Source organism: Helianthus annuus, chromosome 10 (genome assembly GCF_002127325.2).
Source record: "Helianthus annuus cultivar XRQ/B chromosome 10, HanXRQr2.0-SUNRISE, whole genome shotgun sequence".
Lineage (NCBI taxonomy): Eukaryota > Viridiplantae > Streptophyta > Magnoliopsida > Asterales > Asteraceae > Helianthus > Helianthus annuus.
The window spans coordinates 69,551,769-69,576,423 of NC_035442.2; the positions used below are offsets into that span (position 1 = coordinate 69,551,769).

The 24,655-nt window shown below is 38.4% G+C and overlaps 1 protein-coding gene across 1 annotated transcript; it reads right to left on the minus strand.

Moving 5' to 3' along the window:
• Positions 1 to 4,242: 4,242 nt before the first annotated feature.
• LOC110882235 (probable serine/threonine-protein kinase DDB_G0281745) lies at positions 4,243 to 22,067 on the minus strand. Its single transcript, XM_022130312.1, has 4 exons — positions 21,846 to 22,067; positions 11,610 to 11,619; positions 11,112 to 11,410; positions 4,243 to 4,845 (listed from the first exon to the last, which is right to left on the minus strand). The coding sequence occupies exons 1-4, from the start codon at positions 22,065 to 22,067 to the stop codon at positions 4,243 to 4,245; spliced, it is 1,134 nt and encodes a 377-aa protein (XP_021986004.1).
• Between the last annotated feature and the right edge of the window lie 2,588 nt (positions 22,068 to 24,655).

A 24,655-nucleotide genomic window follows, 5' to 3' on the forward strand; every position in this document is an offset into this window, starting at 1 on the left:
TGTGTGAGTAGTCTTGGGATCCAAGATTGATCGTAAGAGTTCTTGACAATCAAAGGCCATGTTTGCCTAAGTCTCTTACATCACTTGATGAAGACAAGTGTCTAGTGTAATACTTTTTATTTTTAATCTTTTCGCACTTTTTATTTGGTTATGTATTAATGACTTTAATAACTAGTTTCTTATGTTGAAGGTGAGTCTTCCTTATCATTTGTCTGTGGTGTCTTGGCATTATTTTACTGTCTATACACAATAAAAGATTTTCACCATTCATATCTCCACGGTCTATATGGAGATATGTTGGCTACCTGGTCGAGGGTTAAGGGAATGGTTTGGTAAGAGTCTTGCCTTGTTTAATGTATAGATCCTGTAAGGACCTGGGTAAACTTTAGTAGGACCTCCTTCAATACCCACTGGTATTGGATGGCGGGGGTCCAAACTCCTTGATCCCCTCATATGTAAACTCCTTGATGTGCCCTTTTTCATTGCAACCATAGCAGGTTGCATCCTTGATGTTTCAGCACTCCAAGGTTTTGTGCCCTTTCTTTTTGCAGATCCCACAACACTTCCCAAAGTGCCTCTTATCGCAAACCTTGCATCTGGGCTTGTCACCCGACTGCCCTTTCTTGAAACCAGAGTTTCCTTTCTTCTTTTAATTCGACTAGTGGGACTGGTCATCCTCCCTCTTCCTTTTCCCCTCTTCGGTGGTCTTCTGTGACTTACTCCTTATAACATCGAGAGTAAGTGACAAAGATAGATCTACAGCAGATCTATAAGTAGCAGGCTTAGAAGCCTTGACATTCCCCTTGATTTTAGGGGCTAAACCACCAATAAAACGCGCAATGCGTTTAGGTTCTAGGGTGACCAGATACGAGACGAGTCGTGACATCGAGTTATAACTCGTCAAATAAGACCTGCAATCCAAATCTTTCATAACTAGAGTGAGGAAGTCAGTCTCCACCCTTTCCACTTCATCCTGTGGACAGTAAGTGTCTTTCATAAGTTCGACAAATTGTTTCCAAGAAAGGTTATACAGAGGAACCATTCCTGTGGATTGCACCAAGGCTTTCCACCATGTTAGGGCGTCGCCTTTGAAGGACTGACACACAAACTTTACAACGTCCTTGATGTGCGCAAAATGCAACATATAAATTACATCAGATGTGGCATAAAACTAACCCTTTTTAGTACTAATGTTGGAAAAAGTGTGTTTTTGTCTATCTTTTGTATTTTCAGGATTAAATGAGCTCAAATAGACAAAAGAAGCAAAAAGGCAGCTAAATCTAACATAAATACAAGAAAAGGAATAAACGTCGCATGCCCGACCCCCCGACAACATCTTCCCAAGCAAAAACAAGAGAACAGAAGGCTGAACACGCCCCATGCTCAATGAGCACGGGGGCGTGCCCAAGTGTCTGCAGAAAAGACAAAGTTGTAGAAGCTTCTATCACCCACCATGGGGGCGTGTCCAGCGGACACGGGGCCGTGGTCAACTCTAAGATTCGCAGAATCTAGGAAAATCTTGATAGTACAGATACGCTTCTGCACACGGGGTCGTGCCCAGCAGACACGGGGGCGTGGTTAATTAATGCAGACAAACTACATTAAATGAAGAAAGAGAAGATGGGTGGACATGGGGCCATGCCCAATGGACATGGGGCCGTGTCTGGGCTTCTGTGTAGGCTATAAATAGGTGTACTTGGCTCATTTGCAAACCATCCCTTGGCAAACCAACTCTCTCACACTTCACCCACCCACCACCACCATCACAACCCACATCCACCACCATCATCCATCATCCATCATAGAGTGTGTGAGTAGTCTCGGGATCCAAGATTGATCGTAAGAGTTCTTGACAATCAAAGGCCATGTTTGCCTAAGTCTCTTACATCACTTGGTGAAGATAAGTGTCTAGTGTAATACTTTTTATTTTTAATCTTTTCGCACTTTTTGTTTGGTTATATATTAATGACTTTAATAACTAGTTTCTTATGTTGAAGGTGAGTCTTTCTTATAATTTGTCCGTGGTGTCTTGGCATTATTTTACTGTCTATATAAATAAAAAATTTTCACCACTCATATCTCCACGGTCTATATGGAGATATGTTGGCTACCTGGTCGGGGGTTAAGGGAATGGTTTGGTAAGAGTCTTGCCTTATTCAATTTATAGATCCTGCAAGGACCTAGGTCAACTTTAGTAGGACCTCCTTCAATACCCACTAGTATTGGATGGCGGGGGTCCGAACTCCTTGATCCCCTCATATGTAAACTACTATTAAAACATTAACCCGGCTATTTAGGACTGTATCCCTGCTGACTCAGACTACTAAGCCGAGGGTAACGTCACCTTCAAAAGAGGGGCCTACCATACTACGCATTAATAACTTAATTCGTTATCTTTCAATAATCCAACCCTTCAGGATTGTATCCCTGCTGACTCAAACTACTAGGTTGAGGGTAACGTCACCTTCAAAAGAGGGGCCTACTACTATAACTAAGATAATCTCTTAAAAGGTGCAAAAGTGCGGAAATAATCAAAGGTTACACTAAACACGAGTCGGATCCAAGTGATTCATCTTGTCTATCTGTTTTTACTTTTACTTTTATTTTTATTTTCAGCATTTTTAGTTTTTATTTTCTAGTTTAAAACATTTTTCTAAACTTTTGATTTGATTAGACGTTTAGGATAAACCGTTATTAAAAGCTCTTGTGTCCTTGGACGACCTCGGTATCTTACCAACACTATACTACGCTCACGATGTGTGCACTTGCCCATATGTGTGTTTGGTGTTAGTAAAATATCGTGTTTTATAAATTTAAAACTTGACTAACGTGTAAAAAGGGCTAAAAATATACATAAAAACCTATAACACCACACGCGCATTATCCTCCTTGGCACAACCGCTGATATCAATAACAGTTTCCATTTCGTCCAACCACTTCATACAATCGATAGCTCCCTTTTCACCCGTGAAATCTTATGGTTTACAAGAGATAAAATATTTGTAAGTACAACTCTTGTTGTACCGGGGAGCTTGATCATAAACAATCTTCTTCTGAGATTCACTCCTTTGATTGGATGAATGTTGGGAATCATCCTTTTTCGACATATGCGATTTCGAAGGGGACTTTGTATGAATTTTAGACCGAACATTACTCGGTTCCTTAAACATATTGTTCACAGCTTGAGCAACTGTTGTGTTTATCATAGCTAGTAATTCAGCACAAGTAACATTTATCCTGGTATCATTATTGTTTCCTTCAACTGGATGACTATTAACTTCGTCGGAGCCAGCCATTATTTGAATACTAAAATCAAACAATAATGATTTGTTTAGATTATATAATGAATCATCGTATTTGATGATTAGGTGCCCATGGTATTAATAAACCATATCGACCATTTTGGATAATAAGTCAAAACTTATTTATTTATGATTTGCCTAGGCTACAAACGAACCATTATTGGCAATCAAGTAGGATATAATCCTTTATATTCATCAGACAGGGGACATAAGTCACAACTATCAATGTCGTATAGACATTTTCGTATAGCACAAGGCTCGTCTCGAAGGAGATTTAAATGGCACAAAAGGCCTTGTCACTAGGACTATTCAAGTATTATCAATGATCTTTTGGATCAGTGATTTTTAAGGGTAGAACATAGTTCATCGCCTTTTTGACAAGAAGTTATATAACTATCTTTGTCAGAATTACACAGTTGCCCATAGGCAATACACCTGAATTGGATGTTTCATAAAGACATCATATTTGATGTTAATAGCCATGATTCATGTTGATCATTTAGGCCATGAATGTGGCTTGGAAAGATCCAAGTACTTTTGGAAGCTAGTGTGGTCTCTCAAGTCACACTGCTAAGATGTTATCATATTTTCAGATGTTAACAGGGAATCATTGTCTTAAGAGGGTTATACCATCATAGCCATTAACATTGGCTAGGTTATACCTTTAAGAACATCTTTTGCAATTTCTTTGGCAGGTCAAATAAAAATTGAAATGATATTTGCATGATGATGTAATAAAATACACATATAAATCTTAAAAGAAATTCCATTAAAATACTAAACGATTACAAAAGGTGCCCTAAACGGGTCTTTGAAATAAACATACTGTCCACGCAGGGACTAAAGGAAAGAAACAAGTCCACGCAGGGACTAATACAGAAATGAAATGTCCACGCAGGGACTTAATTTAAATTACAATACAAAATAAAATAAAATCCTTCTACTTCTTCTTTCCCTTTATGAAGTTCGCAAGACCCTTTAGGAATTTATGGGTCTTTCTTTCTCGTTCCTCCGCTTTTTGCTGAATCACATCCAACCTTTGTAGAATTTCTTGGGTTTGAGAATGTTGAGGTGGGGGTTGAGGTTCATGCTTATAAGGAGGGTATTGATACCCATACACTAGATACCCTGTTGGGTATACTGGAGGAAACGGTGAGGGATAAAGGGCGTTAAATTGAGCTGCCACAAGATATGGATCCTTGGCAGGGGCTTGATATTCATAACCCGTAGGAGCTTGATATTCAAACGAGTTATACCCAGACGAACCTGGGTAAGTAGGTATTAGGTTTTCATAACCCATTGGCAGTGGCGGTGGTGCAAAGGTAGCCCGCAGGGGATCATTTTCCGGCACCGCGTGAGAAGGTCCACCCATCTGTGGATCTTCGGGGATTGGAGGGTAAGTGCCTGAAGCTTGTGGGGAACTGAATCTCTGTCCCCCTCGCACGGACATCCGTGCATTCCTCATTCGCCTTGGTGGCTCAGGAGGCGGTTGTGGTGGTTGTTGAGGTGGTTCCTCAACTGTCAATGGTGGTGGAGTAACCGCCTAAAGGTACGGTTCCTCTAATGGAGGTTGTGGAGGAGAGTTGTGAAAAGAAGGGGTAAATTCCCACTTGTAGCTGTTCCACCTTTCGGCCCATGAATCGGGGCCTTGATATGGCGATCCTGTATAAGAAGAACCGCTAGAAATACTGATGGGATGCGTGGGCGTCCCAGTTGGTGGCATTGCTGGATCTGGATCACTATCCATATCCATGTCCTATGAGAAATGATCCTCTGGGCCCAACGGGTTATAACCCGGTGGTTCGTTGATATAATCGTTGGGGTTAAATTGGCCCGGTGAATAAGAATGGTGAGAATCAGAATGGTGAAACGAGTGTGAGTGTAGCGAATGTTGCGAGTGATGTGAGTGGTGAGAACGGTGAGAATGGTATGAATGCTGGGGCTCGTCTTGAATAGGCGGCCCAAAGGAAGGGTGAAATGATGGTGAAGAACCTAGCGAAACTGAGTGTCTCGCAGGCTTGAAAGAGTGTCTCCAATTGTCTCGTGAATCGGAGCTGCTAAATGACGCTGAAGGCGTGCGTCTATGTGAGGGTCCAGCATGGCTAGATGGTCCTCCCATCATAGGACCTTTTCCTTTTCCTCTAACATGTGGCGGCATTTTATAAAACCTGTCAAAACAAGAAAACAACATATAAACGTTAAAGGAAAGTTAAGAATAAATCCTAGGTCATTTGCCTAGACTCGGAAGTCTAAGGAATGTGTTATTGTGTCATTGAGATTAAACACAAAAGGCTAGTGTTTAATTCACGCAATGTTGGCTCTGATACCAACCTGTTACACCCAGATATTTCCACATATTACCGGTGGGCCCGGTGGGGAGTTTCGTGACGTAGTTGATATCATCATAGTCAATTAACACAATTATAGCACAGCGGAAGGCTTGGTAGATAATTACTATTACAAACCATAATGTTCGAGCGTCCAAAATAAAAGAATATACAGACTGGTTGTAATAGAGATCCACAGGCGGATCATAAATACAAGAAACTGAAATAACACACTGCAGGCATCTAAGGATTTGCAAGATCCTCTTATTTGACACCAAGTAGCTCCAGCCTAATTTCGAGAGGTACATGTCACTTAGTCTTTGGAAAATACGTCAGTTTTCACTGGTAAATACAATTAACCGACTCATTTGAAAAGAGTTTATGAAAATTGATTTAGGCACACAAGGCACAAAACCGTTTATAACTTGGGACAATTCTTATTAAAATCTTGAATACAGGATTACATGTTTGTCATACATATGGGGCCGGTTTGGAAGCCAGTCATGATTAACTGACTCACCACTATAAAACCCACAAAGGAGTTATCCCCAACATGTGGGTTACTTAGCATTTTGCATCTGTCAGGTGTATGCCTACACCCCGTGCATAGGTCGTGGCCATTTACAAATGAAATGAGCCGAGGATATCCAGGACATGGTCGTATTAACCCCTAATGTTTATGTTATAAAAAAAACAGATTAAAACGGGTTATGCAATTTATTAATCACAATCCGATTAAATGATTTCATACCCGACCAAGCGTTATTATATTATACCGTATCCCAAGCCCGTATAAGGGAAAATAAGTTAAAAGTATTTACCTGAGCTAGATGTGTGTAGATGCTACTCAGCCGTATAATTCCTAAGATTTTATACCTTCTACCGAAGCTACTTAATCTGTATAGAAGGTTTATTAACCTATTAGGATACTAACGGGTCTTTATTTAAGTCAAAGACTTAGACCGGTTAGTTTGAAAGATACTATACGGGTCGAAACGCTAGATTAAGCGGATACCGGAATAGAATGTGATTTAGACCCGACAAGTTTGGATACTTGTATAATATGAGTAAACTAAACACATTCTGGATTTTGAAGATTTAATGATAAGGTTAAACCCATTTCGGCTAATTCATGTAAACTAGTTACATAAACCGAACCGAACGAATAAATGCATAACGGGCAACCAATTGAACCATATACAAGTCTCCTATGTTATTATGCTTAAAATATGTTAATACATCAGTAGGATGTTAACATATATGCCCAAACAGTATTTAAAACCAATTTAAGTCCCGTAAGGGCATTTTGGTTGTTTTAATATTTATAAAAGAGGTTTTAAAGTAAACTGACATTTTGGTCTAAAATATTCAGTAAATATATTTATTTTATGATGTTAAAACAGTAGGACATCATTCATATGTGTGGTTTACCATTTATGGCCAAACTATGCCCCGAAAGGGTATTTTGGTCATTTCACATATGCCTTTAAGGACATAATTTGGAAATCTGAGTTCATGACTTACACCTACAGTAAAAATATTAAAATTCATTTATAAATTCAGTAGGTAACTGTAGGACCGGTTTTGACGCCGTTCGATTGCGTAACGAACGTTTCACGTGCGGAATCCATGAACGTGCGTGACCGAACACACAATAACGTACTACTAACGTGATTTTATTGCAAGATATGACAAATCCGATACAAAAACCACGTTGGAGAGACTTTCTCTCTCTAGACTTGAATCACCAAAAATACAAATGGAGCAAAAGTCTTCCAAAAGTCTTAAACTTTAATTCTAAAGTTCCTATTTATAGGCCTTGGAATTAATGAGAATTCTCATTAATTACCAAAACGCCACCTTGCTATTTCTAACTAAACATTACAGTAAGCCTTGATTTCTTCGGTTTCTCGCTACTGCTTGGATTGACGAAGGCGATAGACATTCGTGCACTAACAATCTCCCCCGGGAAATTGCCGTAGTCAATCCCTAGTGAAACTCGTAGCGACTTCTCTTTCTCTCTCTCTTGAGTCTTCTTGCTTGAACAGAATCCCGGTGGATCTGTCTTCAGCTTCCATTGCTCTCTTTCTGTAGGCTCTTCAGGCTCCCTCTTTCGTCAAGCTTTCGTGCTTTTGGGATCGACACCTGGCTTTCCGTATCAATAAATTAGAAACCTGCACAACTCAAACTTTCTATTACAAACCAATAAAGTTGTGATTCAACTTAATGAATCAACTAAACATTTGAGAATTTTCACATTTAAAACTTTTCAAAATTTGAAACATTCCAATTTCTAATTCAACTTAATGAATCATCTTAAACATTTCAAACCATTTAACCAACCTGTCTGTTCATCATGTTTAGCCTTTGAGATTTTTAATGTCAGCTTTTCAACATCAGTTGTCGAAAATATTTTTGGATTTTTGAAAATAAGAAACATAAATGCAAAGACAGAAATTAAATGCAAAAATGAAATATGTACAAACATATTTTTGTGAGTTTGTGCAAGAGGATCATATCAGTTTTTGAGACACATCACCAACACCGTTAAGCTTTTAAACATTTCAAGTTTTAAACAATTTACCTAGATTGTCAGTATGTTGGTCCATTTTAAATTTTCACACAAATTTCAATTGATTCGAGATACGATATTAATGTTTTAGAAACTTGAACTTAAATGTGTATCACTCCACTTGAATATACTCCCGTATCCAGATCCCAATGTTCAGTCTTACAGGTGAGTATACCACAGATGATATCTGTTAAGGGGTAAATTGCGAGGGCCGTGAGAGCTCAGGTCGATACTTCCGTATACACAGATAGATGAGGGCTTCGACTTTTGGTGGGTCCCCTTTAGAGGATCTTTTGTTACAACAGCAGTGATTATCAATTTTATTGTTTTATCAACTTGCTGAGGGCTGCGCTTATATTTCAAAGCATTTTGCAGAAAGTATTATTCGGGGACTAGGTCAGTATTTCCATACAGCAGAAGTCCCGGAATAATACCCCAGATATCACTGAGTATAAAGACCTAGTATCTCAGAAAGAGGGACCTTTCAAACAAGATTTCGGGGGTTACCCATATATCCAAGAATAGTTACCCACGAATTAAGCAAGTTTGAATTTAGGTTTATATCTCATTTCAATTTACTAAGTGTGCAAAAATCTACCGACACATCCGTAGTAAGATTGTTTATCACTTTTAAACATTACATATCTTTAGCGTGCTGTAATAGACCACTGATGTACTATCATTTCCTCTTTTATGCAACATAAACTCATTTTTTATTTTTCAATGTTTTTGACTTTTTCAAATTTTCTAATTTTTTTAAAATTTTCTCCCCCTAAAATCAAAATATGTTTCAATTTTGATTTTCTGAGAAAATTTGAAACAAACTGTACAAACTTGACAACTTGATGAGAATCACTTCAATTCTCCATCCACCTGGCGTAAACAATCAGAACTCCCCCTGTCAACAAACTATTTTCCCATTATGATTTCAAAACACTTAAGTTTGTTTTAATCAAAATGGTTTTTTCGGAAAATTAGTTTTGTGTGTCATTTTATAAACTCGGGGTTTCATCACCTTGTTTTTCAAATTACCACTACTAGGAAAGATGAATCAAGTACAACTTAATGTCCTTGATTTATCTTTTGAAAGACGAAATATCACCAAAGTGAATTTCTCAAGAAAGATGTCGATTCCTACTCCCCAATTACCAACCTAGGAACTCCGGCAAGTCAGGATTTTCAGTTAAAGAGATTCACCCAAGCCTGACGGTCCTTGGGTGTTTTGAACATACCTTTTTTATTCATAAAATTCTTTAACCCCTTTTACCTTTCCCTCAACCATTTTTCCAAAAATATTTTTCACTTTGTTATTAAAAGCCTTTTCGACATTGAATTCTTTCTTTTCAGAATAGTTCGAAATTTTCACTTTGCCAACTTTTTGTTTAAAATTTTCAGTTCGTAATGGTGGAAAGTTTGTGTCATCCATTGGCGGAACTGAATTTTCACTTTTGAGCTCAACTTGTGACTCCTCTGATTGTGACGAATCAGAATCATCACCAGAACGTGGCTCCTTTGTTTCCGAAGAAACAAATTCATTGCCAGGAACTTTTTCTTTCTTAACACTCCATTCTGTCCTCAGATTTGCATCTGATGAATTCATTTTGCTTGATTTGTCATTCTTTGAAGAGCAAGACGATTTATCAGAACTATTCTTTTTTTTACTTGTTGTATCCGAGGATAAAATCTTCTCCAGATATTCTCTGGCCTTCTTCCTCTTCTTTCTCAGTCTGTCTTTTTGCCCTTGAGAAAGCTTCACTTTCTTTTCTTGAACTTTAGGTTCTTGGACCTTCTGTTCTTTGACTTTCTGTTCTGAAATTTTCAGTTCCTTGGGCTTAACAGTGACTGGTTTCTTTGCCAATTTCTGAGAATTACCCCTCAATCTTTCATTTGATCTTCTTGGGCAATCCCTGGCAATGTGTCCTTTGATTTGACAATTATAGCATCTCCTCGTCTCAAATCTCTGTCTCTGGCAGTTAACAGCAATGTGTCCTTGATAGCCGCAATTGTAACACACTCTGTTATCGTACCAATCACCATTTTCATACCAAACGCTCAGATCAAAGCACTGTTTGGCTTGGTGATACCCTTTCCTCTTCTTGATTGTTGGATTTGACTTTTGAGCACTGTGGTCAAACCTGCACCACTTATTACCAACAATTTTTGAGTTTTCGTTTTTCAATTTTTGTGATTTTTGATTGCGATTGGATGATTGATCTGATGAGCTTTTATTTTTGTTTTGAACATTTTTCGATTTTTTAACAATTTGTTTTTGTTCAACAATCTTCTTACAGATTTCTGCTTTGAGCATTCACCTATTTCAGTAGATTGCAAAACAGTATTTTTGAATTTTTCTTTTAATTCTAAAAACAATTTTTGTTTTTCAATTTTTTCATTTTCATCATCAGATTTCTCATCACAATCTTCAACTTTGACATTGTCAAAGTTTGTGACATTGTCACTTATTGGAATTCCATTGATTGGTTTTGGACATGGAATATTCACATACGTTGAAGAAATCACAAAACCTTTTAATTTATTTTCAAGCTCGTTGATTTTTTTTCGAGCTTGCTCTCCTTCCTTTTCAAGTTGAATAATCTTCTGAAGATGAGAATTTATCTTTTTTTGCTTTTCGATGTTATTTTTACTAAACACATCCCTCCCATCTTCAAGAATTTTTATTTGACTTTGAAAATCTTTTTTAATTTTTACTTTTTCATTTTCTAAATTTTTTATTTGATTTTTCAAAACATTTTCTGAATTTTTAAGATTTTCGTTTTCTAATGTCAAACTCTCTAAATCCCTCAAGAGTTTGGCATTTTCGGATTTCAGATTTTCACAATTTGAGCACTTCTCTATCATCTTTTCAGCTTCAGCTTTCTTCTCCACCTTGATAGCTGAAATTTCTTTAACCTGCTTCTCTTCCTCTCGAACATTTTCCTCAGATTTGAATTCTACTTTATCAGTTGCTGCTTTATTCTTTCGGAGTTCAAGTTCTAGTTCATCAATCTTCTCGATAAACAAGCTCAAATTCACGTCTAAATATATCTTCCTCAAATCTGACAAATACGTTCTCCACCCATTACCCGGTAAAACATTTGCTAACTTGTTAACCCATTCCTCATTAGTCTTGGTTATCTTCAATCGTTCCATCTCCCAATACAACTCGATATATCTTTTGATCAATTCATCAGTTGATTCCCCATTGATACCTGTAAAATTATTGAACTTGTTCAGTGCAATATAAATTTCAGAATCCATCTTCGGTATCAAAAGATTCACAATGACGAATTCTCAATCAATAATGAAATTCAGACAAACAAACGACTATTCGATTGAATATCAAAGATTAGGCGACAACGAATCGAGTGAGGATTCTCTCGGGTGAGGATCCTATTCTTGACAAATCACCTTGGATTTCCTGCAAACAAGCAAATAAACAATCAAATCAAAACAAATTGAATACGTAACATTGTGTTGATGAACCCAATCTAAGACTCGTTGTCGAAGATTCTTGGACTTGTTTCAATGTCGATGACATGAGAACACTGAATGAATGAATCTGAACAAAAAGTTCACGAGATATGAGCTTAGGATGAACTGGGCCTTTCTTATCACACACAAATCAGATCACATCCAAATTTTATAAACACCACAACATGATGACTACTAACACAAATCACAAATCAATTCAAACACACAAACTTTTGATTTAATGAATCACATGAATTGAGATATCATCACATGGGCTGCAAACACTTTGGGTCGAATGATTGGGCCTTATAGTTAGTGGGTTGCTAACTTTTGATTGAACCTACTAAATCAACCAATGACAAAAGTCGTATTTATACTTTAGTGATTAATCCACTCTCCACTGATTAGGCCTCACTTTAGTGAATCTTGTTTAGTGGGGCGATTGCATGTAATCAGACAAATGGGGCGGCACTTTCTAATATACATGAACACTCATTGGGCCACTTTTGTATCAAATGGGAGCCTAGTTTAATGGGGCGGTGCAATTCCACTAAGCTGACAAGCACAAATTCGGCCGACAACCCTTAATATCTACTTAATTCAGTGATTGGGCCTTCACTGTGATTTGGCCTAACACTTTTTAATGGCAGACAACATAGACCAGGTAATTAACAACAATCAGACTACTAAATGATATTAAAAATGTGATTGGGCCGTATATGTGTAAGTTTTGACAATTGGGGCGTTGCAAAAGTTGGTGGGCTTGACTTCACGTGAACACAATGACAACAACTTGCCAACAATTTTTTTAATACTTCAACCTGATTGGGCCGATTACTGTTAATGGGCGGCAATTATCAATGGACGGCAATGTTAAATGAATCGATGATTGGGCCTTTTTGTTCCACTAAGCCGACCAACCAACAAACACATGCATTATCATGATTACCCCTTAAAAACCTCGATTTGTGTGACACATGCACATTTTTTAACACATGACCCGATGATGTTGATAAGTCTGTTATTATCACATGCAATTCTTATTCATTCAAGAACGACAAACAATTCGATTGAACTTTCCAACTTTAATCACGTGATGACTGATAACCACTTTCAAACGAGATCGTGTTTCAAACGGTTGACACCTTTCAAACGTTATGTCACTTTCAAACGGACACTTTTCAAACGTGAAGGACTGCTTCAAACGGTCAGTTCAAACGGGAACCCCATTTCAAACGGAAAGTTTCAATTTCAAACGGAAAGTTTAGTCTTTTCAAACGATAATTCAAACGTAAGCCTTGTTCAAACGATTGTTCAAACGGAAACCCACATTTCAAACGATAGGTGTCAATTTCAAACGGAACCTAGCTGATTTAAACGAACTTCGGGCCTAAAAACTCGAATTTCTCCTAAACGGCCAGGAATTAGGATCTGAAACTTGGTAGGGTTGTAAATCAGGTGTTTGCGCACAATATATCAAAAATTCAGACAATTTGGACCGCAAAAACCTGTTCAATTTGACTTTTTTCAGTAAAAAACGTGAAAAATGTGAAAAAGATGAAGAATTTGATGAAATTAGGATCTGAAAACGCTGAATTCTGGTACGAATCAATGTGTTTGATCGTGCAATCGAGCTCCTAGCTCTGATACCACTTGTAGGACCGGTTTTGACGTCGTTCGATTGCGTAACGAACGTTTCACGTGCGGAATCCGTGAACGTGTGTGACCGAACACACAATAACGTACTACTAACGTGATTTTATTGCAAGATATGACAAATCCGATACAAAAACCACGTTGGAGAGACTCTCTCTCTAGACTTTCTCTCTCTAGACTTGAATCACCAAAAATACAAATGGAGCAAAAGTCTTCCAAAAGTCTTAAACTTTAATTCTAAAGTTCCTATTTATAGGCCTTGGAATTAATGAGAATTCTCATTAATTACCAAAACGCCACCTTGCTATTTCTAACTAAACATTACAGTAAGCCTTGATTTCTTCGGTTTCTCGCTACTGCTCGGATTGACAAAGGCGATAGACATTCGTGCACTAACAGTAACAACTCTTAGGTGCTAATTATAGTTTTAAACCATACTATGCACCTAATTAGCGTAAAGGTCGATAATTGACGATATTTGAGATGTTTATGTGATTCTGAAATTTTAATCAGCCTTGAATGTTTAAAATATTTTATTTCCCATAACAAATCAGTAGAAAAAGGTTTGGCATGTTAGTTATGTGTAAATCACATTTTATTAGCAAAAAGGGCATTATCGTGGTAAAATAAAACCATCAACAAGCTCCAGGTATCGAGTTTCAGGTGTGTAAGTCGGTTAAAATGCAGAAACTTGCAGCTGGCAGTCTTTTTCTGCGCTAGGGGTTCTCTCGCGGGCCGTGTAGGATATAAGGGGAGTTTACACGCCCCGCGACTCTCCCTTATTCAGGTGAAAAATGTTTTAAGTTTGGCAGTTTCAGTCCCTGGTCCTTTATAACTTATATAACTTCCATTTAAGCATAAATGGCCCTTGTAGTTAGTTTGTAGAGGATCTTGGGAGTATAACCAAACATTGTTAGGTCCAGTTTCATTGAACGATCACCGAAAACACTAGTTTCTGCTCGTTGACACTTTTAACCCTTATTCTTGGGAATTTACGTAAATAACACGTAACGATCTCGAAACCTCATGAATTTGCTATCACATATTCTTGGAAGTATAATCGAATATTACGAAGCCTCGGGTTCGTTAAAAGGCCACTCAAAGGTAAGGATTAACATGTTGACACGTTTAACCCCTCTTTCTTGTAAACTTTCGTTTACTTTCAGAAACGACTTCTTATATTCGAATAATTACTCGTTTCAGAATATATTCATCGTGTATGGTCATTCAGAGGCACAAGTTTGGCGTATTGACACTTTTAGTCCCTTTGCATACATATTTTTATCGTTTGTCAACTTTAGTCCTTCAAACTCAAACTTTTACATGTTTAGAGTTTAGGACACGTGTCTATACATAATTGGACATGTTTTTACGAGGTGTTACATTTAGGGTCTCTTGGAGGTGGTGTCCACTCAGAAGTTGGTACAAACTATTGTGGAACGCCATTTAAGCAAGAACGGCCCTAGATCTAATAGATTTTCACAACTTTTAAACAAAATCTAAGGATATGTCACACTTTTATACCAGATCCGACGGGATTTCTGTTGTTTCCGGCTCGGGTCTGATGAACACCATGTTCTACACACCACATTCTCGAACTTTCATCAACTTTTATGTCACACCCCAACCGATGGCGGAAACATCGGGGCATGGCACTCAGTGAAATAGATTGTCCATGACTATCCATAACAACTATTCATTACCAGATAATTAAACGTCATGTCCCATACCATACCACAACATATCCAAATAAAAACAGTTATCACAAATAATTGTCTCAAAAACAAATATTGTTCCGACGACTTAGATTTAAGCGTGACATAACTAGACCCCTAGCTTGATTCACTAAAGCACAGTAATTCCTAGCATCTTAAACACCTGCCACATACGTTAAAATAAAGGTCAATACACATAGTTTAAAGGTGAGCATACAAGTTTGATATAGTATAATAGAGTTCGAAATCATTTACGCATACCAGCATGTAACATGTATAAAGTGAAGGCAAGTAGGTTATCGACAGAGAAATATGCACAGACGTGACTGCGAGTTGTAGAATACGCAACACATATCCCCACTGGGACACGTGAAGTAAAGCCCTTAACAACCCCTGTCCACGACAGGTGCTGAGTCCAAACTATAGTACTATCGTTGCTAAGGTGTCAGGAAACAATCACTGTGTTAACATAACATACAAGCATTCATCGAATAACACGTAACATGCAATAACTGTCAGCGTATAAATAGTGTTCGCCTTGTGTGTAGATTGTGATTTAGAATAAGTAACGTATGTAACACCCAAAAGTGCATAAAGCAAAGAGGGGTCGAGTATACTCACAGATAGCGTTTAACAAGTAAACACTGTCTTTGATTGAAGGGAGCGCTGAGAGAGATTAGCCTAAACAGTTAACGATAGCATAAACGATGAGTCGCGCGTTAAACGGTGCAAAAGTACCACGTGTCGGATTGTAATCTGATCGGGTGGCAATCCGATCGGATGGCCAGTCGATCGGATGTCAATCCATTCGGATGGTCATCCGATCGGATGGCCATTCAATTGGATTGACATTCGTTTGGTAATGATGTGTTTGTGTATGATGGCTTTGAAGTTTTCGTTGTAGCATTTTGAAAACAGATAAGTATCTCTACCCTTCAGGTCGTCGATCGAACGGTCGTTCGATCGAATAGGGATCCGATTAGTAGGACACTTAGTGAGAACAAGTTCACAGCAGGATTGTCACTCGATCGGATTGCAATCCGATCGGTTGGTAATCAGTTAGTTACTGATGATCTTTGAAAATTGAAAATGGTTAAGTATCGAAGTTCCAAATGTCACATGGTCGGATGGTCGTTCGATCGGATTGCTATCCGATCGGACGGTAATCTGTTCGACGTTCGATCCTTGAAAAGTTGAATTAAAAGTTTATGTGTGGAACCAAATGTAAGCCGATCGGGTGGTTGTTCGATCAGATGGCAATCCGATCGGATGGCAATCCGATCGGACGGCAATCCGTCCCAATGACCTGATCGTCTTTGGCACTTGATTGTTTTGAAAGTTTTTGCAGTTTTGATCAAGATGGTGTGATAACGTGCTAAACAACAGAAACCACATCGTGACCCAAGTGATCCGATCGAACAGGAATCACCTTAGTCCGACCAGTTAACTGTTCAAGACGATCGTTCATGTTTAACCCGAAATCGGTAGTCTCTTTGATAGAAACCAGATCTTGAACCAACACATCACTAAGAAGGAGTAGAAGATCAGAACGAGCTCCGATTCTATCGGTTTTGAGTGCATTGAGTGTAAAAGAGTTGAAAGAAAGTTAGAAAACCATCTTTCAATCCTTTTAACAATGAATATGTGTAGATCTATGCGAAAACATTGTTTAATTATGTGAAAATCCTTCAGATCTAAGTTGTTCTTGGTGGAATGAAGTCAAACCTTGAAGTTCATAAGAACTCCATGATGACATCATCCTAGAACACCTCAAATCCACTGATTTCACGGTTAAAAGTTATGATTCAAAGGTGAAAAAGATGAAGGAGTGTGTGTAGATCATAGAAGTACAAGATTTAGGTTGAAAACTTACAATAATCGCGAGAAATCGAGAGAAAGGAGGCTTGAGTGCGGTTGGTCGAGTGAGAGTGCTGTCACATCATTAATGATGTGACAGGTGGGTATTTATAGGGTTTCCAAAAGAGGAAAGGGAGCAAGGGCCGGATTGGTCACCGATCGGATGGCGCCTCGATCGGATGGCAATCCGATCGGATGGCCACTCGATCGGTTGGCCACTCGATCTAGTTGTCCGGCGTGTTGAGTTTCGTCGTTTCGATTCGCGTGTCGAGTGTTGCGATGCGATAGATTTACCCATTAGTTACACAAATAACCTAACTACTATATCTAACATACAATCACTACAAATAACTTGAGTTTAGCAGTTGCGATAAATTTGCGATGCGATTGAGTTGCGATTGCGTTTCGATTAATCACCACAAACATAAGGTAAACATGCATAAGTAACACATAAGTAACACACACACGTAAAACAATATACAGAACCTATTAATCAAGGCGCGAATGCGATAGCGATGCGATAAGCGATTAAGCGATAAAACATGCGATAAACATCGATTAAATCTCGATTATTAATAGCTACTCCACATAATACAACTAAAGCGATAAAATAAATAGACTAATTACAAGTCAAAGAAGTCAAAACAGGAGTTGAGCAAGGAGTGACAGATCGCAATTAGCAATCTTTTCTTCCTTTGACTTCAATCTTGACTTTGACTTTGACTTTCGTAATACGGGGTGTTACAGCCTCCCCTACTTAAGGGAATTTCGTCCTAAAATTAGGCTTTGGCCGTAACAAACAACTGCGGGTACTTCGCCTTCATGTCACTCTCGAGTTCCTGTAGGATCGAATCGCGAGCTGAATGAGTCGTTCAGGAGAGTTCTTAGGCTATACGAATGGCGGAAACAGACGTATAGACTCGAAACAGCTTGATTATCACTTTAACCTTCTTGTATATTGAATTAACAGCGATTACAGTCACAAGAAATACCGGCAGCACTTCGGTACAAGTTTCTGATTCCCAACCAAATGACAATCATGGGAAATCAACACTAGCCTATTTATAGAGTTTCTGATTCCCCACGAAAGTGCAATGTTCCTTTCATGGGAAATCAACATTTTGTGGGAAATCAACTCTAAAACTCTATTTTCCCGTACAACGTGCCCTGGTCTAACATATCTAGTACTAGACTCGAGACAAGACGTCGTCGACATATGTATGCACTAACAGACTCCCCCTTAGATGTTGACGAGTCTTTAGTGTCGAGTCTTTTCATCTTCAGTCTTTATCAGTCTTTGGGCTTTTCTTTCCAATCAACATCAACAGACTCCCCCTAACAATGTGCTGGCATTCCTTAAGTTCATCAGCATCATCTGCTTCAGGATCGTAGTCTGGCAATTTACAGATTCAAGCAACGCAACCTAGCTCACCTGCAAATTCTCTACCCAAAACATAAGTTTCATAAAAGATAAGATATAACAAATTTATAAACTTTGCTAATCACTTGAAGACACAATCTGAACAAAAAGATTTATCATGTAAGTCACTGACGAACCACTTGAATATCATTTTCATTTCAAACATCTTCAAACAAACTTTCCCAAACCTGTTCATCATGTTCAGCACTCATAATTTTGAAAATCAGCTTTTCAATATCAGTTGTCAAAAATCTTTTTGGATTTTTCAAAATTTTATGCTAAAACACATCGAAAATCTTTTTGGAATTTTGTGAAATAACCAAAATGAAATGCAGTAAAGAAATATTTACATACAATATTTTTGTGAGTTTGTGTAAGAGGATCATACCAATTTCTGAGACAAATCACCAACACCGTTAAGCTTTAAACATTTTAAGTTCTAAACAATTCACTTAGATTGTCAGTATACTGATCCACTTAAATTTTCACACAAAGTTCAACTGTTTCGAGATACGAGATTAATGTTTTAAGCACTTAAACTAATTCGCGTGTCCCACCTCAGAATATACTCCCGTATCCAGATCCCAATATTCAGTCTTACAGGTGAGTATACCTAGATGATATCTGTAAGGGGTTAGATGCGAAACCATGAGAGCTCAGGTCAGAACTTCCATTTAGCAGAGAGATGACGGCTTCGACTTTTGGTGGGTCCCCTTTAGAGGATCTTTTTTACAACAGCATAGATTAGCAATTTTATTGTCTCATCATTTATGCTGAGGACGGCGCTATTTTTCAAGCAAGCGAAAAGTATTCTCCGGGGACTAAGCCATTGCTTCCGCAAAATCAGAAGTCGCGGGATAATACCCCAGATATCACTAAGCATAAAGACCTAGTATCCCAGAAAGAGGGGTCCTTCAAACAAGATTTCGGGGGTTACCCATATATCCGAGAGATGTTACCCACGAATTAAGCAAGTTTGAAATTTAGGTTTATATCTCGTCACAATCTATTAAATGTGCAAAAACCTACTGAAACATAATCAGTGAGACCGTTTATCACTATTTAACTTTCCAATTCTTTAGCATGCTGTGATCGTCCACTGATGTACTATCATTTCCTCTTTTATACAACAAAACTCATTTTTTTGAATTTATCATGTTTTTGGCTTTTTCAAATTTTCTAATGTTTTTGGATTTTCTGTGAAAATTTTTTACTCCCCTTAAAATGCAAACACATTTTAGGAAATTTGAAAATAAACTATACAAACAAATTGACAACTGATATCAAATCACTTCAAATCGCCATCCACTCGGCATAAACAATCAGAACTCCCCCTCACAACAAACTATTTTCCCATTGTGATTTCAAAACACTTAAGTTTGTTTTAATCAAATGGTTTTTCCGGAAAATAAGTTGTGTTGTAACCACTTGTAGGTTAGGGGATAAACTCATCATTTGTTCTCCAAAATACCACTTGTAAGTATGGTCCAATCAAGTTCAACTTAATGACCTTGATTAACCACTTGTCAATGAAAAACCTCTTTCAACCACTTACAGGTTCACTAACCAACCATAATCACTTGTAAATCAAAATATAACAATTTAAAGATATCACGTATAGATTTACCAAACAAACATTTCAAGAATGATGCTGATTCCTGCTCCACATTTACCAACCTGGGAGCTCCGGCAAGTCAGGTTTTTACTCAAACATTATGTCCACCCAAGCCTGACCAGCCTTGGGTGATTTTGGTACACATCTATCCCACCAACACTTTGATTTGTAAAATTCTTTGGCACCCTTTACCTTCCTGTCAACCATCTTACCGAAAATATGTTTGACTTTCCCATTGAAAGCCTTCTCAACATCAAATTCTCCCTTATCAGCGAAGAATTGATTTGAGATCTCTACCTTTCCCACTTTCGACATCAGATTTTCCTTTAATAATTGAGGAAAATTCTCATCGTTCACTTCTGGAACGGAATTCACAATCTTTTCCTCAACCAATGGCTCCTCTGATTTTATGGAATCAGATTCATTGTCAGAACAACTATCTGTTTTAACAACCCACTTTTGTTTACTCAAATCACTTCTTCTTTTGTAAAACCTTTTTGAAATTTCTCCTTCCTCAGAAGTAGAATTTTCAAACTTTTTAACATTTTTCACAGGTTGTTCTTTCTTATCAACACAAGTCTTTCTCAAAACAGAGTTAGAAGAAACTCCCTGTTATTGGTAGTTGGTCTTGGGGCAATTCCAAGCTATGTGTCCAACTTCCTGGCATTTGAAACAGATTCTTCTGTCAACTCTTTGAGCAAACTTTCTCACATTCTTCTTCACTTCAGCAAGACACTCCTGGTTTGACTGCTTCCAGAACGGTTTCTTATGTTCATCCTCTGAACTTCCTCCTGAAACAAATTTTGTTTTTGGTTTATAAGTTTTCGGATTTTTATAATTTTCTGATGAAATGAAACCAAGACCTTTCTTTTTGAGATTACCATTATGGTTTGATTTCTTTTGGAAATTATAACCACAACCGTAACCCATTTTCTTGTTACTCTTTGTTTAATCCTTGAAGTGTAAGGTTTAGGTTTTGCAGAAAGATTTAAATCATTTATTTCAGAAATATTAATTTCTGTTAATTTGAAAACCTTTTTGACCATTTCAGTTTTAACACTTCTTATTGGGAATTCATTGTCAGAAAATAATTTGTCAGAATCATTCAAAATATAAGCCAAATTGATTGATTCATCATTCAAATTAGATTTTGATAATAAAAATTCCTTGTTGTAAACCCTCTTAACCGGTGAACTCGGACTCTTCTCAGATGAACTCGAACTATCTGACTTAGACACCAACTTTGACTCTTCATCCATATCCAACACCTGATCGACAACTCTCTTAACTAACTCAGACTCATGATCAGTGTCAGACGCTGTGAATGTGACATCAGTATTGTCTGGTAATTCATCAATGATTTCAGACTTTAACTTGATGTTTAGAGCCTTGTCAACTCGTTCCTCATTTGGTTTCCTGGGAGAATAACTCTCAAAGATAGGAGGCGGACATCTGTTATACTTGACACTTGGTTTCTTACCAGTATCAGTATCTTGAGTCTTTACCTTCTTAAAAGCCTCAAGACCCGCAACAGTAGGATAAACACAATCAATCAAATAAGCACAAGTAGTGTAACTCAACAGTAATCGTTTAATCCTTTCACTCTCAATCTTCTCAAGTTCCAACTCCTTCTTCAGCTTCGCACAATCTTCGATGTACTCATTTATGACGCTCTGCTTTGTCATTAATGTTGCGCTCATCTTTTCCATTGCTTTTTCGATTTCTGTATTCGTCTTTTTCAGACTATCAACCGTTCTATTCAGTACATCGTATGACTCTTTCACATACTTCACATCAGACAGTAAATCTTCTTTTATCTTTTCTAATTTAGCAATGTCTTTCTCCTCACAAGTTTTGCAAGATTCTGAATATTTCAAGCAAGGCTTAGTGACCTTAACCATCTATTCAACCTCAATAATCTTTTCAACCTCAACAGGTTTCTCGACTTCAACAATTTTTTCTATTTCTACAATCTTCTCTACTTCGACAACTTTCTCTATCACTTTCTCATTCATCTGTTCTTCAGTTTCAACTTTTTCTGACGAGTTTTCCATTTGTGCCTTTTCTTCAGCAACTTTTCTAGATTCCAACTCGTGATCTTCAATCTTCTGAATAAACTGTGCAAGATTCATATTTTTAGATTTTCTCATGTGTTTGATAATCAACAGATAAGTTCCCCATTTCTGTTGTGGTAATGCATCAGCAAGTTTATCAACCCATTCATCATCATCTTTCTTAATTTTCAATCTTCCCATTTCTAATACCAAAGTACAATATCTATTAATGGTCATCTTTGTTGTTTCATCTTCAAAAGCTACAAACATATCAAATGATTTCTTCAATAACGCAGCTGAAACTGCAGCAACCATTGTATCAAATGCATTGTAGAAATCCTCAGCCATGTTTCAATAATCAGGTGATACTTCGGGAAACACGTGTCTTTCAAGCGGAATACCAACTGAAGCAATCTGGAGCGGAATCAGCAGACTTTTCGAGCGGAATCAGATGACTTTTTCAAGCGGAAACTCAAACTCGAGCGGAATCACAGGTTTTTGAAGCGGAATCAACACTTGTTCGTTCGAGCGGAATCACTTCGATGTCCCATTTCTGCCATTTTTAAGTTGAATTTCAGGAGGAAGTTCAGAGGATGAACAGAAGAAACCGTTCTGGAAGCAGTCAACCCAGGAGTTTCTTGCTGAAGTGAAGAAGAATGTGAGAAAGTTTGCTCAAAGAATGTGAGAAAGTTTGCTGAAGTGAAGAAACCATTCTGGAAACCGTTCTAACATATCAAGTACTAGACTCGATACAAGACGAAGTCGACAGATGTATGCACTAACAGTTCCCAGGTGAACTCTGCGCCTCGTTTGCCTTCCCAACGAACCTTCACAATGGTAATGCGTGAGCGCCTGAGCTTCTTGGTTTCTCGATCCGTGATCTCGACAGGCTTCTCCACGAAGTGTAATGTTTTGACCACTTGGAGAGCCTCTAGCGGAACTTGTAAATCCTGCTCGGCTAGGCACTTTCTGAGGTTCGATACATGGAAAGTCGGTTGGACGTTGCTAAGTTCCTCCGGTACATCGAGTCTGTAGGCCACTTTTCCGATCCTTTCTAGAATCTTAAAGGGTCCAACATATCGAGGCGCGAGCTTTTCTTTCTTGTCGATTTGACCACACCCTTCCAAGGTGATACCTTTAGGAGTACATTGTCGCCAACGTCAAATTCAAAGGGCTTGCGTCGTCTATCGGCGTAACTTTTTTGACGACTCCGAGCTTTCAGCAGATTGTCTCGAATTTGGAGGATCTTGTCAGTCGTTTCTTGCAGTAGCTCAGGACCGGTTTGCTGCGCATCTCCGATCTCATGCCCCACAATCGGCGATCGACATTTTTTTCCGTACAACGCCTCAAATGGTGCCATTTGTATACTAGAATGATAACTGTTATCGTACAAGAATTCGACCAAAGGTAAGTGAGCGTCCCAACTACCACCGAAATCTATGACACACGAGCGAAGCATGTCTTCCAGAGTACGAATCGTTCTTTCAGTATGACCGTCGGTTTGGGGATGGAATGCGGTACTTAGATTAAGCATATTACCGAGAGCAGATTGAAACGTTTCCCAAAGACGCAAGGTAAACCGACCATCATGGTCAGAGATGATGTCACGAGGTGTACCGTGTCGACAGATAACTTCGTCGGTGTAGATTCGAGCTAATTTTTCCATCTTAAAGTCTTCTCGTATCTGCAGGAAATGAGAAGATTTAGTCAAACGGTCAACGATAACCCAGATGCTATCGTGACCTAAGGTTGTACGTGGGAGTTTCGTGATAAAGTCTATGGCTATGCTTTCCCATTTCCACATCGGGATCTCGGGTTGCTCAAGCAAACCAGAGGGTCTTTGTTGCTCGGCCTTGACTTTTGAGCAAGTCATGCACTTCGAAACATATATCGCAATATCTTTCTTCATTCCTGACCACCAATACCGCTGATGGAGGTCATGATACATCTTGTCGGCACCAGGATGAATAGAATATCGAGACTTGTAGGCTTCATCCAACAGGGTTTGTCGCAAGTTAGTGCGTTTGGGAATCCAAATTCGGTCCAAATAATGGAATATCCTATTCGATTTATTCACTAACTACTCGTCATTATGGTAAATCCTTTCCTTCTTCAAGGTGCGTTCAGTAAAACAGGCATGTTGAGCGTCCCGGATAAGAGTTTCGAGATGATGCAGGGCTTGGATATTACGAACGCTATGCAAATAGCTTCGTCTGCTAAGGGCGTCGGCAACGACATTTGCTTTGCCAGGATGGTAACGAATCTGACAGTCGTAATCGTTGAGAAGTTCTACCCATCGGCGTTGACGCATATTCAGTTCTTTTTGGCAGAAGATGTTTTGTAGGCTCCTATGGTCGGTGAAGACCGTACACTTGGTACAGTAAAGTTAGTGTCGCCAAATCTTCAATGCAAAAACAACTGCTCCTAGCTCGAGGTCGTGGGTTGTATAGTTCTTCTCGTAGATCTTGAGCTGACGAGACGCGTAAGCGATAACCTTGTCCTGTTGCATGAGGACGCAACCAAGACCAAGGTTCGACGCATCACAATAGACAATGAAGTCATCGTTTCCGTCAGGTAAAGCAAGGACGGGAGCATTGCAGAGCATATGCTTGAGAGTTTGAAAGGCAGTCTCTTGTTCAGTTCCCCAAACAAAAGGCTTGTCTTTA